Here is a 13,396-nt window from a genome sequence, read left to right on the forward strand (position 1 = left end):
CAAATGACCAGCTGTCTGCAAGGAATATGAATCCTGAGGGTCACCCAAGGACACAGATAAACCTCCAAGTGGCCTCAATGACCCTCTAAAAGGCTGCAAATGACCAGCTGTCTGCAAGGAATATGAATCCTGAGGGTCACCTGAGGACACAGATAAACCTCCAAGTGGCCTCAATGACCCTCCAAAAGGATGCAAATGACCAGCTGTCTGCAAGGAATATGAATCCTGAGGGTCACCTGAGGACACAGATAAACCTCCAAGTGGCCTCAATGACCCTCCAAAAGGATGCAAATGACCAGCTGTCTGCAAGGAATATCAATCCTTCCATTTCCCCACCATCCAGTCAGAGCTGAAGAAGCTTCTTGGATGAGAAGCAAAATGCCTTCAAAAGAAAAAAACCAGAAAGTCCAGTTGCCTCCTAAAAAAAAATAGGCATCTTTTTTTAAATTAAATTTATTTTTCCCCAAAACAAACACAACACATAAAATCGTCCTTCCTTACATACTCTAGAAAGTGTTATCAATTGGTTACAAAAGGCTTTCGTGCATTTTTGATATTACTGAAAATGTTTCCAGGGGTTTTCTGGGGTACAAAAGGCTGCAGGTTTTCAGGGGGGGTGGGTACCATTCATTCAGTGGCCGTTTGAAGTGACAACAGCATCGAGAAAAGGGATTCACGACTGTTTTTCTCAATTGCAATTGTTGCAGTCATAATTCAGAAGCTTGGCAACTGACTCATACTTATGACCATTGTTGTGTCCTGGGGTCATATGATCTTCTTTTGTGACCTTCTGACAAGCAGACTCAATGGGGAAGCCAGATTTACTTAACAACCATGTTCCTAACTTAACAACTGAAGGAATTCACTTAACATCGCCTGCTGCCAATTACCTCCAATACACCGATTAGATCCCACAGATTAGGCCTCCTCCGAATTCCATCCACTGGCCAATGCCGACTGGCAACCATCTGGAGAAGGGCCTTCTCTGTGGCTGTTCCGGCCCTCTGGAACGAGCTCCCTGTGGAGATTCGGACCCTCACCACCCTCCAGGCTTTCCGCAAAGCCCTTAAAACCTGGCTGTTCCGACAGGCCTGGGGCTAATGAGTTTTTGTCCCCACTCGAATGGTGTGGCTGTTGAATTGTTTTTAAATTGTGGTATTGTTTGTCCATGTCTTTTTCCCTATTTGTATCCCCTACTCCCCCCCTGACTTGGGTTGTGAGCCGCCCTGAGTCCCTTCTGGGAAAAGGGCGGCATAGATATATAATAAATTCAATTCAATTCAATTCAACAACGGTGGCAAGAAAGATGATAAAATGGAGCAAAAGCCACGTAAAAACTGTCTCGCTTAGCAACAGAAATGTTGGCCTCAATGATGTCGTAAGTGAAGGATTACCCATATCTCTTTCTTTAGTCTCCATATTATCACTTTCTCTGTTTTTATTTTACAGAATGTGTTTTTCATTTGTGAACCAACTGGAGACATTACACGACCTTACAAGAAGGCTGGCCTACATATTGGATTTATAAATAAACCCAAAGTGGCCAAGGGCTTGGCAACGGCTTCCATCCCAGGGGTGGAAGGGCCTTTGGGGCCCGACGTGTCAAAAATTCAAGGAAAACCTACCTCTTTCACCATTCCCAGGAGCTCTGCTTCATAAGCCAGCACGTCACCCATCATCAAATGTCAAACAAGGAGAACCTGCAATATAGTTTGAATGTGGGTTACTGAACAGACCGCTAGATGAAGCTTTTGCAATACATTATCTCGAAACCGTCTTTCAAATCGTTCCAATATTTTTCATATCTGAATCAGATTATTTGTAAGTGGGACTGGACAGGCTGCAGGGTGAAGGATTTTTCATTCAAAAGGTGGGGATTTTTTATGCTGTTCTAAGTAGAATAGAATAGAACAGAACATATTGGAATGAAGACTAGAATAGAATAGAACATATTGGAATGAAGAATAGAATAGAATAGGAATAGAATATGAATAATAGAACAGAACATATTGGAATGAAGAATAGAATAGAATAGAACATATTGGAATGAAGAATAAAATAGGAATAGAATAGCAATAGAACAGAATATTGGAATGAAGAATAGAATAGAATAGGAATAGAATAGAACAGAATATTGGAATGAAGAATAGAATAGAATAGGAATAGAATATGAACAATAGAACAGAACATATTGGAATGAAGAATAGAATAGAATAGAACATATTGGAATGAAGAATAAAATAGGAATAGAATAGCAATAGAACAGAATATTGGAATGAAGAATAGAATAGAATAGGAATAGAATATGAACAATAGAACAGAACATATTGGAATGAAGACTAGAATAGAATAGAACATATTGGAATGAAGAATAAAATAGGAATAGAATAGCAATAGAACAGAATATTGGAATGAAGAATAGAATAGAATCGGAATAGAATAGGAATAATAGAACAGAACATATTGGAATGAAGAATAGAATAGCATAGCATAGCATAGCATAGAATAGAATTCTTTATTGGCCAGGTGTGGTTGGACACACAAGGAATTGGTCTTTGGTGCAGATGCTCTCAGTGGACATAAAAATAAAGATACATTCATCACAAATCATAAGGTACAGCACTTAGTGATAGTCAGAGGATATAAATAAGCAATCAAATCATAGGAGGAAACAATCGATATAAATCGTAAGGATACAAGCAACAAAGTTACAGTCATACAGTCATAAGTGGGAGGAGATGGGGGATAGGAAGAATGAGATTAATAGTAATAGTAAAGTAGCAATAGCACTGCTTGGCCACGGACTCATATTTATGACGCTGCAGTGTCCCGGAGTCATGTGATCTCCTTTTGAGATCTTCTGACAAGCAAAATCCATGCTGGAAGCCAGAGTCACTTAACAACCATGTCACTAACTTAACCACTGCAGGGATTCGCCCAACAACTGTGGCAAGAAAGGTTGTAATATATGACAAAACTCACTGAACCAATGTCTCACTTAACAACAGAACCGTTGGGCTCAATTATGGTCATAGGTCTACGCTTTTCTGCTCTGTGATTCCTGGAAAGCCTTCAGCCTGCCCGCTTTCTTCCATAGGCAGTTCAAGCTCTCATTTGAAAACGCCAGCGGTTTTGACTGGCTTGGGAAAAGCAGCAGGCTCCTCAAAAGTACAGGAGGTCCTCGACTTACAAACATTCATTTAGTGACCGTTCAAAGTTACAACGCCACTGGAATAAAATGACTTAGGGCTGTTTTTCATAGCGACGAACTTTGCAGCATCCCCCAAACTTCAGACACATTTTTCAGATAGCGTGCGACTCTCTTTACAACCCCACTTAACAACTCTGGCGAGAAAAGCCATAAAATGGGGCAAAATTCGCTTAACAGACGTCTCACTTAACAAGAGAAATCTGGGGCTCAATTGTGGTCGTAAGTCGAGGACTGCCCCTTAGTTTAAGGCAGTATATGCTAAAGCAGGGATGGCTAACCCTTTTGTCACCGCGTGCTGTGAGTGCGTGCACGCACCCATAATGAAATGCGTGTGCGACACCCCCCCCACGCCCCTCCCCTCTTGTGCATGCATGTGCGAACAACCCCCCCCCCCTCGAATGCCCCATTTTGGGTCTAGTAGGCCTCCCTGCAGCCTCCTGGGAGCAAAAATGGGGCAGCACACACACACACACACACACACACACACACACACATATGCTCCCCCCCATCCCCTGCACATGCGACCCTCCCCACACCCCACACCCCACGGATGTGCACGTGTTTTGGCCAAGACCCCCAAAATCAGCTGGCCGGCAGGAGGCGCGCAAGCATGCACACGCGATCTGAACTGGGGCGATGTCTTTGGCACCTGTGGCGACATCTGTGGGACGCGTACCATAGGTTCCCCATCCGGGTGCTAAAGGTTTACTCCTCTTGAAGATTTTCTTCAAGAAAAGAGCCAAGGTGGCGCAGTGGTTAAATGCAGCACTGCAGGCTACTGCTAGATCAGCAGGTCAGCGGTTCAAATCTCACCGGCTCAGGGTTGACTCAGCCTTCCATCCTTCCGAGGTGGGTAAAATGAGGACCCAGATTGTTGGGGGCAATATGCTGACTCTCTGTAAACCGCTTAGAGAGGCCTGAAAGCCCTATGAAGCGGTATATAAGTCTACTGCTATTGCTATTGCTATTCTTGCACCTCATGCTAGATTAACTGTCAGCCTCTGCTTTGCTGCTGCTTCGGCTGCCATTGAAACGGGGAGGGGGGGGCATGGTATTTGGGAGGGGATTGCTAATTGTGCTGGAGGAAGATTCTGGAGTTCTGCTGCCTGTCTGACTGCGCATGCGGAGGAGGTTCCCGCCAAGGCCAACGGCACCGACATTCCATCTCGGTGATGCCTTTCGAAGTTATCTCGCACCTGACACTTGGGAGAATTATGATTGGACTGCGACTGGGATGCCAATGGGTGGGGAATGGGCTATTCTATATATCACTCGCTTTCGCGCCTAAATAACCAGTCTTCGCTTTGCTACGCTTCTAATCATTTATAATTAGCAAAAGTACACTTGATTTCTATCAATGGAGTCTCGTGGTTTTCTTTCCTGATTACTCAATGAAGGAGTGCTGACATTAACTCCAAGCCCTTTCAGCAGTAAGAATTCTATTCCTGTTCCCAGTTTCCTCACTAAGGTGTGGAGTAGAAGCTCGCCTGGTGACTCTTAGAAATAATCTATATCCTCCTTCCAGATTTCCCTAAGTTTGTTCATTTTCCTGCCTCCCTTCCGAATTCCTCTTTAAAAGATCAGGCAGGTGGCAGCATTTAGCTAATAAGTGTTGGATTTTAAAAAGCTAAGAGTGGGTCAGTCCTGCTTCATCCTGGAATGGGACCTCATCCCAAAAACGAGGAGTTGAAAACCATCAACTTCAACCATCAAGTTTTGGATCCCACAATATAAAAAAGATGTGGAGACTCTGGAAAGAGTGCAGAGAAGAGCAACAAAGGGGATTAGGGGACTGGAGGCTAAAACACACGAGGAACGGTTGCAGGAACTGGGTAGGTCCAGTTGAATGAATTAAGAGCGACATGATAGCTTGTTCCAATATTTGAGGGGCTGCCCCAAAGAAGAAGGGGGGTCAACCTATTCTCCAAAGCTCCCCCAGAAGGCAGAAGAAGAAGCAACAGATGGAAACGAATCCAGGAGAGAAGCAATCTAGAATTAAGGAGGAATTTCATGACGGTGAGAACAAATTATGGAATGGCTGAAGGAGAAACTTCCTTACAGTGAGGGCAATTACTCAGTGGAACAGCTTGCCACTAAAAATTGTGGGTGCTCCAACTCTGGAGTTTTCTAAGAAGAGATTGGATAACTGTTTATCTGAAACGGTAGAGGGTCTCCTGCTTAAGGGCTAGAAGACCTCCAAGATCCCGTCCAACTCTGTTATTCTGTTATCTCAGAAAATAGCAAAGTACACTGCCGTAATGATTCATAAATTCCAAGACCGTACTATAAATGTCATTTTTTCCCCAAATATAGGAATTGTAATATTTTTATCATGACTGTTGTGGCCCAGCAGGAGCCGTTGGAGCTGCCACCAGACTCCGACAGCGAGGGGCCCTATGAGTCGGCTCTGGAGGATGTGGAGGTCCCTGGACAGGGTTCCAACTCTGAGCAGGGCGCAGAGAGGCTGGCTGGCCACCAGGAGGCGCCTGAGCCTTGGACCAGTGGGGAGGAGACAAGTTAGTGTGATTGTGACGTCATGCATCGGAGCAGTGGGGAGGAGACAAGGGAGTGTGATCCTGACGTCATGCATCGGAGCAGTGGGGAGGAGACAAGGGAGTGTGATCCTGACGTCATGCATTGGAGCAGTGGGGAGGAGACAAGGGAGTTGTTCCTGGATGCCCGGCAATGGAGGGCTAATAGGCATCAGGAACAGTTGCACAGTTACAGGAGATAATTGCACTCAGCTGGTGGTAATTAGGCTCCTCTCAAGGCTATAAAAGGAATGATTTTGCACATGCCCTTTGCAGGAGTCAACGTATTCACTACAGCCGGAGAACTCTCGTGGCTAGTTTGGCAGGCTGGATTGCTGCCAAGGTTAGTCTGTGGTGGATTGCTGCCAAGGTCCTGTCTGTGTGTTAATAAATCCTTGAAGTATCTTTGTCTTTGTATCTTTGTGTAAGACGAGGGGGGTCAGAACACATGACCCTCCTTTATTTTTATTTTTCTTCCTAGCATTTTACCCCCAAATGCAGGTATCACTTTTTTTTTTTCAGTTGAACACAATGTCGATCCGTTCGTTGCAACAGATATTGAGTTTATGTTGTGGGCTGGGAGACGACGGCTGCCCCAAAAGTCACCCGGTCAGTTCTCATTCCTAACTCAGGACTAGAACTTACCATCACCTGGTTTCTAGCCTGGCACCTTAACAGCTACAATAAACTGGTTGGCATGCCTCAGGCTTTATGAGTATCAAAATAGACTCCACACAGGTAGTTCTCAACTTGAGTTCATTTTGTGATCGTTCGAAGAAACAACATTGCTGGAAAAAGTGACTTCAAACTGTTTACGTAAATCATAAACTTCCTAACAGGGAGGATGTTTAACCAGTGGAAGAGCTTGCCTTCAATCGTGAACGCACCATCACTGGATGTCCTTAAGAAGAGTCTACCCCCATGATGGTGAACCTATGGCATACGTGCCAGAGGTGGCACACTGAGCCCTCTATGTGGGAACATGCACCATCACCAGCTGCTCTTCTGGTTTCCAGCGCGCATGCTCTTCACGCATGCCGGAGCCCCGGAAACCTGAAGTCCAGCTAGCCGGTGCATATGTGTGTCCCGGCAACCTGATATTTGGATTTCTGGCGCTCCAACATGTGCAAAGACCAGCTGGCTGGCATGCATGTACATGCCAGAAACCTGAAGGCCAGGTGGCCAGCACATGCATGCGCACCATCCAGCTGGTCTTCGGGTTTCAAGGGCTGTGGCACATGTAAAGACCAGCCAGCTGGCGCACGCATGTGCACATGCTTCGGTTTGCGCCCTCAGTGCTGAAAAGGTTTGGCACCACTGGTCTAGACAGCCACTTATCTGAAATGGTATGGGACCATGATAGGAATCCTAGGGCACGTGAGCCACAGGTAGCACATGGAGCCCTCTCTGTGGGCACACGAGCCATCGCCCCACTCAGCTCCACCGCGCATGCATGGACGCCTCCCACCAACCAGCTGATTTTCGGGTCTCTGCCTTGCACGCGGGAGGCGCGCGCACCTGCGCACCAGGCAGGGGGAGTGTGCCGCCCCATTTTTGGTTTTAGGAGGCTTCAGGGAGGCCTGCTAGGCTCAGAACAGGGTGTGGGTTGTGTGTGTGTGTGTGTGCAGCACACACCCCTGTGCCCCGTTTTTGGTCCCGGGAGGCTTCAGAGAAACCTGTAAAGCCCACAAAGGGACGGTGTGTGTGTGTTTGCACTCATGCGAGTGCCAGGGGTCTCACGCATGCGCAGATGGCAGAAGCAACATGGTTGTGTTGTGTGTGCATGCGCAGTGGGTCAGGGCACATTGCATTATGGGTGTGGGCAAGCGTGTGCGGGCTGTCGTGTGTGCCTGCGATTTCGGCGCATGAGGACAAGAAGTTTAACCATCCCTGGTATAGGATCTCCTGCTTGAGCCAGGGGGCTGGACTAGAAGACCTCCAAGGTCCCTTCCAGTTCGATTCTCTTCTAAATTCTAAATGTAACGTAGACTTGCGCAATCAACCTTCCTCCAAATAAGTTAAGCCGGGAGAGAGATTCTGGACGGGTATTAATGAGACCACCAGCGGCAGCATTAAAATGTAACACATATAAGCTAAACAGGGAAGCTTAAAAAAAAAAACACGTATCGAAGGCAACAGCATAGCAATTTCACATGGCTGTCAAGGAAAAATACACAGATGTGGCCAGGGACCACCATGAATCAAACCAAGCTCACAGATATCTTTCCTTAATTATACAATAAAATAAAACTACACGGCCATTAGTCAAAAGTGTTAACAGGGGCTCAACTGTACCTTAATTCTGATTATTTCCAACCACAGGACTGAGGATCAGAATGTGCCATATCTGGCTCTTTTTCCCCTTCTCCTCTTGTCCTTAACCTCCATCAAAGTCCTCAGCTTGGCAACTGTTTTGTTTGGTGACCATTTGAAGTTACAAGGGGACTGAAAAAAAGGGACCGGTCCTCACATTTACGACCATCCCAGCATCCCCCATGGTCACATGATCAAAATTTGGTAACAGGCATATATATTAGCAATAGCAATAGCAGTTAGACTTATATGCCGCTTCATAGGGCTTTCAGCCCTCTCTAAGCGGTTTACAGAGCCAGCACATTGCCCCACAGTCTGGGTCCTCATTTCACCCACCTCGGAAGGATGGAAGGCTGAGTCAACCTTTGAGCCAGTGAGATTAGAACCGTCGAACTGCAGATAGCAGTCAGCTGAAGTGGCTGCAGTACTGCACTCTAACCACTGCGCCACCTCGGCTCTATTAGGAGGGTTGCAGCAGGTCATGTGACCTCATGGGATTGGCGATCTTCTCAACCAGTTTCCGACAAGCGAAATCAAGAGGGAAAGCTGGATTCACTGAACAACTGTATGATTCACTTAACAACTGCGTGATTCGCTCAGCCATACTTATTCATTTAACAACCATGGCAAAAAGGTAATGCAGGTAGTCGACTTTACGAAAGTTCTTTCAGTGAGTTCTTTCAAAGTTACAACGGCACTGAAAAAAGTGACTGAGTGCCGTTTCTCACACTTATGACCATTGCTGCATCCCCCAAAGTCACGTGATCAAAATTCAGATGCTTAGCAACTGACTCATATTTGTGACGGTTGCAGTGTCCCGGGGTCACGTGATCCTCTTTTGCAACCTTCTGACAAGCAGAGCCAATGGGGAAGCCAACAACTAGGTTACTAATTTAACAACTGCAGCGATTCACTTAACAAATGGGGATAGAAATGCTGTCAAATGAGGCAAAAGTCACTTAACAAATGTTTCACTTAGCAACATGAAATTTTAGGCTCAATTTTGGTCATAACTCAAGGACTACCTGTAAAACCAGACATGACTCATTTAATAGGAGCCGAGGTGGCGCAATGGTTAGGGTGCAGTACTGCAGGCCACTTCAGCTGACTGTTATCTGCAGTTCAGCGGTTCTAATCTCACCGGCTCAGGGTTGACTCAGCCTTCCATCCTTCCGAGGTGGGTAAAATGAGGACCCGGATTGTTGTTGGGGGCAATATGGTGACTCTGTAAACCGCTTAGAGAGGGCTGAAAGCCCTATGAAGCGGAATATAAGTCTAACTGCTATTGCTATTGCTATAATAATTGTCTTGTTTAACAATAGAAATTCTGATTCCCTTTTCGTTCATCTATTGAAAGGATCGTTTTGCTAGTGCAAAGTTTCACCTCCTGTAGAAATCTCGTTTTCATCATAGTGCAAACTACGAATTCATTGTAACTTGCCATTCTATGGCATAAATTATTGGAGATCGTAGTCCTTGATTTATGACAATTTGCTTAGTGACCATTCAAACTTACAACGGCGTTGAAGTCAATTATGATCACTTTTCACACTTATGACCGTTGCAGCATCCCCGTGGTCATGTGATCAAAATTCAGGAGCTTGGCGACTGACTTAGATTTATGACGGTTGCAGTGTCCTGGGGTGACGTGGTCCCCTTTTGCGACCTTCTCACAAGCAAAGTCAATGGAGAAGCCAGATTCACTTAACAACTGGGTCACTAACAGTGATTCACTTAACAACTGGGAAATTAGAAACGTTGTCAAATGGGCCTCAATTCACTTAACAAATGCCTCACTTTAACAACATAAATTTTGGGTTCAATTGTGGTCGTAAGTCGAGGATCACTTATTTATCAAGTTTAGAAATTGCCCCTCACAGTGGGACTCTGCGTGGTGTAGAAATACAATTTCAAAACTGTATATCAAATTTAAATAAGAGCAACACAGCCAAATGATAATTTGAAATTAAAAAAACCCAGCTGTGCTTCCATAACACACCCTTATGATTAATTACTTTAAATTTTGAAAGTTTACCTAAGATTATGCACATTATATAAGAATTGTGCAACAAACCTGGGAATCAAAATGTGCCAAGGGCCCAGTTTCTTGGGTTTTACTGTTAGTTGGCTAACTGTACAGTGTGTGTGTGTGTGCATATGTATTATTTTTTATTGTTTTATTCATTGGTTTAAATCCATTAATAAAGCAATTAATTGCTTAATTGTTTTATAATTTTAGAATTGCAAGCCACCCAGAGTAACTTGGCGGAAATCGATGGCTATAGAAATTGAATAAATAAATGTGTGCAAGCGTGGGACAAACGTTTTAATATCGAGAAACAAGCATTTAGTCCTCGACTTACAACAGTTTACTTAGTGACCATTTCAACATTACAACAGCACTGGAAAGAAGGACTTATGGCTATTTTTCACACTTACGACCTTTGCAGCATCCCCATAATCATGCGTTCAAAATTCAAATGCTTGGCAATGACTCCTATTTATGACGGTCACATCGTTCCCCAGGTCACGTGATTCATCCTTTTGAGACCTTCTGACAAGCAAAGTCAACGGGGGAAGCCCGATTCACTTAACGACCGTGTTGCAAATTTAACAACGGCGGTTTCGCTTAACGACGATGGCAAGAATAGTCCTAAAGTGGGGCAACTTAACAAATGACTCGCTTAAAACAAGGGATGCTGGGCTCCATGGTGGTCGTAAGTCGAGGACTACCTGTATTTTGCACAAGCAGACACTCAACAGGTAAAGCCTTTTCCCAGGCAGAGATGCTGGGTAGCCATTTGGCCTACTTGGCTGGCCAAGAACACGTCATTTTAGGCAATTACCCTGAGCATGTGCAGAGCGCCACTCAAAGTCACTCCCTTTCCCATATCAGCCCTTCAGTTCCCTGGGACTACAACCTCCATGTTCCCCAGCCACGATGGCTGTGGCTCCTGGGATATGGGGCTGTCTCCCCACCTTCCCATTTGGTATTGGACTCCAAAGGCGAGCAGCCTCCCCCGCCCCGCCCCCCCGCACCGGGATGGCTGTGGAGCATGGGTGTTGTAGTCCGGCATGGGAAGAGCCGGAGTAAGACGTCGGAGAGGCGGCTTCCAATCGCCCGACTGGCCGGGGCTTCCTTTCCAAGGGCCCTCCCAACGGCGGAGGTCATCGCCCGTCTTCTTCCCCGCCCGCCTTACCTGCCGCGTCGGATACCGACAAGCAGGCCGCGGCCTCCTTGCCTCTCGTCGCCTAGCAACGCCGACCGGGCCGCTTTTTTCCCCCCAGGCGGCGTCAGGGTCACGCGGCTTTCCTCGCGGCCCAATGAGCGACGCGGCCTCTGGTCAGGTGACACGGCGACGCCCGGGATGGGGTGGGGGGAAATGTAAACGGCGTCTCCTAGCAACGGCGATACGCGAGGAGAGGCTTGCGTGGAGCCTTCCGCTTGGCTTCTCCAACCGGGCGCCCTTCAGATATTCTGGCCGGCTTCCATGATGCCCTGTGGATGGGATTCCTGGAGCCCCATTTCTGGAAGGGGGAGCTGGGACCCACAGCACACTGAGCCTATACAAAGCAAAGGGTTCCTACAAACGGTCCCTCAACCTTGGCCACTTTAAGATGGGTGGACTTCAACTCCCAGAATTCCCCAGCCAGCTATGCTGGCTGGGGAATTCTGGGAGTTGAAGTCCACTCATCTTAAAGTGGCCAAGATTGAGAAAACTGAGCTAGAATAGATGGACAGTTGCAGAGAAACTATTCTAAAAGCTAGAGATTGGGGGAATCATTTAGTTAATATTTGCATGTAAAAATAACTTATTTCCAAAATTTGTTATAAAAATAACACATAACCAAGGAGAAAGGGACACGGTGGCTCAGTGGCTAAGACACTGAGCTTGTCGATCAAAAAGGTCAGCAGTTTGGCTGTTTGAATCCCGAGCGCCGTGTAACGGAGCAAGCTCCCATTATTTGTCCCAGCTTCTGCCAACCTAGCAGTTCGAAAGCACTTTAAAAATGCAAGTAGAAAAATAGGAACCACCTTTGGTGGGAAGGGAACAGTGTTGAGTCATGCCGGCCACATGACCACAGAGATGTCTTCGGACAGCGCCGGCTCTTTGGCTTTGAAATGGAGATGAGCAGCGCCCTCTAGAGTCGGGAACAGCTAGCACATGTGTGCGAGGGGAACTTTTATCTATCTATCTATCTATCTATCTATCTATCTATCTCTATCTATCTATCTATCTATCTATCTATCTATCTATCTAGCTAGCTAGCTAGCTAGCTAGCTAGCTATCTATCTATCTCTATCTAGCTATCTATCTCTATCTATCTCTTTCTTTCTTAAAAATTTTATATGTTTTACTTTTGTTGTGAGCCGCCCAGAGTCCCAAGGGAGTGGGCGGCATACAAATCTTATTAAAGTTGAAATAAGTAAGGTTACCAACCGCAGTTCAAGATTTGATGAAATCGTTGGCACAGAAAGGTCCCTTTCACCTATTTTAAGTATTATTTTGCATCGGGGTCTCCAAACTTAGCAACTTTTTAAGCTTTGCTGACTGTAACTCCCAGATTTTCCCAGCCAGCCATGTTGAACTCTGGGAGTTGAAGTCCACAAGTCTTAAAATGGCCAAGGGTAGAGACTTCTGATTTAGCATAGGGCAATAGCTTTTTTTTGGGGTGGTGGTGGTGATGCTTTGCATCTATTGGGGTGGTCACCCATTGGCTGAACTGCTTTGTTAGGCAGGGATGACAGCAATAGACAGAGGCCAGACCACCTTCCTTTCTTCCGAGAATGTCCATTTATTAAGGTGGTGGGCAAGACCCTGGTTGGTATGAAGTCACTTAGGAATGCTTTTAGTGCAGAGATGTGATTGATCAGATGAAGGTTGTAGCATCCCTTGTAGGGTCTGGTTGAACTGTTACTATGACGCCTGAAATATATACATTATGGATTGTGTTGCTATTTATTACTGGTTTCGTGTGACACAGGCTCCCATCATATTCATTTCCAAAATTGTATAAAAGAGGTCCACTCCAAGCAAGGGAAGGCCCCCTTGGGAGTTGCTTCTGGGAATTATTTGTATTTTATTTTATACTAGCTGATAACCTGGCGTTACCCGGGTATTTATTCATAGGGGGAAAATCTCCGGAACAAACGTAATTTCTGATGTTGGATTTCCCCCCTTACCAGAGGGAGCTCCCTTGTGGAGTACTGTGAAACCGTTACCATGGCAACTCTACTTGTACTGCACAGTAGAAGCCATTTTACAGCAGTACAATAGAAGCCATTTTAAGGCAAAAGAGTGTATCTTAACAGAACACACTCCCTGAAGGGTGTTAGGGG

At 45.8% G+C, this 13,396-nt stretch overlaps 1 protein-coding gene across 1 annotated transcript in view; it reads right to left on the reverse strand.

The window, feature by feature from the left end:
• The window catches only part of ARMC9 (armadillo repeat containing 9), a 103,211-nt gene extending 91,868 nt beyond the window's left edge, over positions 1-11,343 (reverse strand). The window contains exons 1-2 of the mRNA XM_032224930.1: positions 11,256-11,343; positions 1,626-1,700 (exon numbers count right to left, since the gene is read on the reverse strand). Coding sequence (XP_032080821.1) covers positions 1,626-1,679 — 54 coding nt within the window. The 5' untranslated portion in view covers positions 1,680-1,700; positions 11,256-11,343. The remainder of the gene's footprint in view (positions 1-1,625; positions 1,701-11,255) is intronic.
• Positions 11,344-13,396: the final 2,053 nt, after the last annotated feature.

Source organism: Thamnophis elegans, chromosome 10, assembly GCF_009769535.1.
Source record: "Thamnophis elegans isolate rThaEle1 chromosome 10, rThaEle1.pri, whole genome shotgun sequence".
NCBI classification, from domain to species: domain Eukaryota; kingdom Metazoa; phylum Chordata; class Lepidosauria; order Squamata; family Colubridae; genus Thamnophis; species Thamnophis elegans.